The 3,589-nt window shown below is 32.1% G+C and overlaps 1 protein-coding gene across 1 annotated transcript; it reads right to left on the bottom strand.

Moving 5' to 3' along the window:
* Positions 1 to 3,577, bottom strand: LOC138323713 (prolyl-tRNA synthetase associated domain-containing protein 1-like). The gene is made up of 2 exons (XM_069268516.1): positions 3,315 to 3,577; positions 1 to 767 (listed from the first exon to the last, which is right to left on the bottom strand). The coding sequence occupies exons 1-2, from the start codon at positions 3,399 to 3,401 to the stop codon at positions 318 to 320; spliced, it is 537 nt and encodes a 178-aa protein (XP_069124617.1). The 5' UTR covers positions 3,402 to 3,577; the 3' UTR covers positions 1 to 317.
* Between the last annotated feature and the right edge of the window lie 12 nt (positions 3,578 to 3,589).

Genomic DNA, 3,589 nt, shown 5'->3' with positions numbered 1-3,589 from the left:
TTGAGGTCACATGCATATGAATGTCAATTTATTATTTCAAGTGTTCAAACAGAGTGTTGTCAATTGATATACAGGGTGTCATAAAAGAAAATCGGAATATTCAAATGAAGATTTTCATCAATATTGCATGCAGCTTGTGTAACAATATTGTTAATTCTTTTAAATAACTGATTTCATAAAAAAATAAGATGAATTTTTACATGTAAAATTATTGAGTCGTATAAAATCATGACTATACAAAATAAAATGTATTTGTATTAACAGTAACACATATGAAGAACGATTTGAAAAAAGGTGAAAATCAAGAGTTTCATGTACTATAATATCTGAGATTCCTCATTAGCCTTGTCAACATCCACAAGTAGTGGTTGGTGACCGGTGTGTTGGAGAAAGGTCTGTATACCTGCTGGGCTGATTGCAGAGGAGGCTGAGTTCACCATAGGGTGGAAAAAAATCTTATTGTACGAGCCATCAACAAGGCGTCTATCCAAAACCAAAGTCACATCTCCTGCACAGTCATTGATAAGTCCAAACAATGTTACAGACCCCTGTGTTAGTCCAAGTTTTTCTTCCAACACAGATTCATCAGCGAAGCGCAGGCCTCCTGAAGCAGCAACCATTTTAGCAAGGTCATTCAACTTGACATCAGCATCATGTGGTGCACAAAATAGATATAGCTTCTTCTTTTTACTGCGCAAGAACAAATTCTTAGCAAACATCCCTTCATGTTGTGAGATATGGGGGAGGGCCTCTTCTACTGTAAAAACCTGGAAAATATTTAAAGAAAGTGATTTCATAAATTACGAGATTGCCATGGTGAAGAACAATATACTGAGGTAGATGCATGTATATGTCACACATCTTTATTTTGCCATCATACAAAAAGTTACAACAGGACTGCAAAAAAAAAAAAAGATTAATTCAGTGAGGCTAATTCGTTACATAACCACGAAGCAAAATATGACATAAATGTATTGTTCTACATTCCTTATGAAACATACATGTATGACAAGAATTAAATAGTGACAAGTCCACAACATTGTTAAGTATTTTGATTAATACCATTGATATTCAAAATCGTTGATCAATACAATTAAACAGGTACAACATGCATGCTTACCCGAGTCAAAGTCACACAAGTTAAACAAATGCAATACATAACCACTGAGGAGTTGATGAAATTGTTTTTAGACAAGATCATGCATCTAATAATGTTAACACAACTGTAAGAGCGATTTGAGTAGTTCTAGACAAAAAATTCTTTACTATACAGGCAAGAGTCAGAGTTCGGCATACAAGGCTATGTGTAATGGCAATTTCATTTGAATACAGTGGGCTTTTCTGACATATCACAGTAAAACCAACTATTTAAATTCCATAAGAACTTGTTCGTTTTCGAAATATGTGCATGTTTTAATGTACTCTTAGTCTGAATTTTCCGTTTAAACATTACCAGGGTGTTTTTTCTGTAGAACTTTGCCAAAAATAAGAGTACTGAAATTTCTGATCAGATAGTAAATAGCGATATTGCAATTATATTCTTCCAGTTTAAAAAGTTGTTTCATAAATACATATGGCGATATGAAGGAAAAAACATATTCCTCCAGAGACTTCACTAAACATTAAATAAACTTACATGAATAAGTTATAGTTAAAGACCAGAGACTTCCCTAAATTAGGTTATCTTACATGAGGTTAATATCAATTTATATTACTAAATGTTATTTATTTATACATTAAAGGCCCACTACCTTTCCGAAACAGCTTTTAATTTTTTAAATTGGAATGTAAAACGAGATTGATAATTTTGTAGAGTCGCAAAAGTTATTAGCTTACCGTTAATACTACACCTGTCATCACCTTCTGAACAATTAAATTTAAATAGATTCATTGATAATTTTCATAACGCGGGTCGTATTATGTTACCCGCCGTCGTCCTAATTGCCGAGTGTTAGTTGACCATCACTGCGTCAGACGGCAAAACAGCGAAATGAATCTTCACTGTTAACATAGTTTACGCAGGAAATCTTGCATTTGTTCGGTAATATAACCTCATCTTTGGCCATCGATACACATTTCCTGATGTTATCAATGTTCTAAAGAAACTTTATTTTTTTTGTGTCGGAAAGGTAGTGGGCCTTTAACCTATTTAAAGAAGCTCCACCGCTGACAAATGGTATTTTTTCACTATGAAAAACAGGATCAGACGATTTGGTATTTTTCTTCAGATACAAAAGTTACTTACTGTACACCATTACCCCCATTGAAAAGTTTGAGCTTCTGATTTTACTTCAAGATAAAAATATTAGAAATAATTAATTGCATCCCGAAAAAAAATCTGTGGCACTATGTTCTATATAAAATGAAGTTCTGACAGCGCATGCACCAAAAGCAAAATAAATTATTTTGTATCATTTTTTGTGTTAATTAGACATATATATACACGATTAAACACCAATTGTTGTTCAAATGATGAGTATCATTTATGGCCTGTTGGCCGTGGAGCATCTTTAAATATTTAATCTATTTATTCCATTTATTTCTTTTCATTTATTTTAATTGATAAATTAAAAATTTTAGGTTTATTTTTCATTAATTTAATCAATTTGTTAATTCATTTATATTTGATTATTTAAAGATGCTCCACCGCCGACAGAGCATAAATAATATTCATCATTTGAACAATAATTGGTGTTTAATCGTGTATATATATGCTTAATTAAAACAAAAAAATAACATAAAATAATTCATTTCGCCTTTGGTGCATGTGCAATCATTACTTCATTCCATATAGGATATAGTGCCACGCAATTTTTTCGGGATGCAATTAATTATTTTTCATATTTTTAACTTAAAGTAAAATTAGAAGCTCAAACTTTTCAAATGTGGTAATGGTGTAAAGTAAGTAACTTTTTTAACTGAAGAAAATTATTTAATCGTTAGCTCCTGTTTTTGATAGTGAAAAATACCATTCGTCAGCAGTGGAGCATCTATATAAATGTTATTTATCTATTGATTAATTAATTAATTTATTTAGGTCAATTTATCGATAATGTAACTATTACACTATGATTGATGGTTTAATTAATCATATTTTTAATACATGTGCAAATTGTATATATCTTTACATAAAGTGGTTCAATAAGTACTTTTCCATATGCCTGTGTACAATATTAAAGAACGACAACTCGATCAGTCAAAACATTTGGTAATTATCTCCCTTGTTATACGTACTTTATACGGTACTACCATTACTATCATATGGGAGATGTATATGTAATTGTGAAAGCTTTAGGAAGGTTGAGCTACATTACCTCCGGATGTTCCACTGTAGTAACTTCGATACCCCATTCCTCCAATTTCTGCAGTAGCCCTTCCCTGCCTACTTTCACATTCGCCATATCTGCTACTGACAGTATCGTTCATAGTCCTTATCTCGCTGTGAGCGATTTTTTGGTATCTGTACTTAGATGATCATCGAAACATAAAACAATGTTAGTTTCTTTGCCAAATTAACAAAATTAAGCTCAAATCACCAAATAGGCCTAAGTCATGCATGTCAGTCGCGATCGACGATCTGACTAAGTCT

Source organism: Argopecten irradians, chromosome 1 (assembly GCF_041381155.1).
Source record: "Argopecten irradians isolate NY chromosome 1, Ai_NY, whole genome shotgun sequence".
Lineage (NCBI taxonomy): Eukaryota > Metazoa > Mollusca > Bivalvia > Pectinida > Pectinidae > Argopecten > Argopecten irradians.
The sequence above is the reverse complement of the archived record's forward strand: the minus strand, read 5'-3'. Positions and strand labels throughout refer to the sequence as shown.

What these genes read in the sequence shown, in the direction of transcription:
- LOC138323713 (XM_069268516.1), bottom strand. Translation starts at nt 3,401, where the DNA reads ATGGCGAATGTGAAAGTAGGCAGGGAAGGGCTACTGCAGAAATTGGAG. An exon ending in CTACAGTGGAACATCCGGAG is followed by an intron (nt 768 to 3,314) that starts GTAATGTAGCTC and finishes AATATTTTCCAG; the next exon opens with GTTTTTACAGTAGAAGAGGC.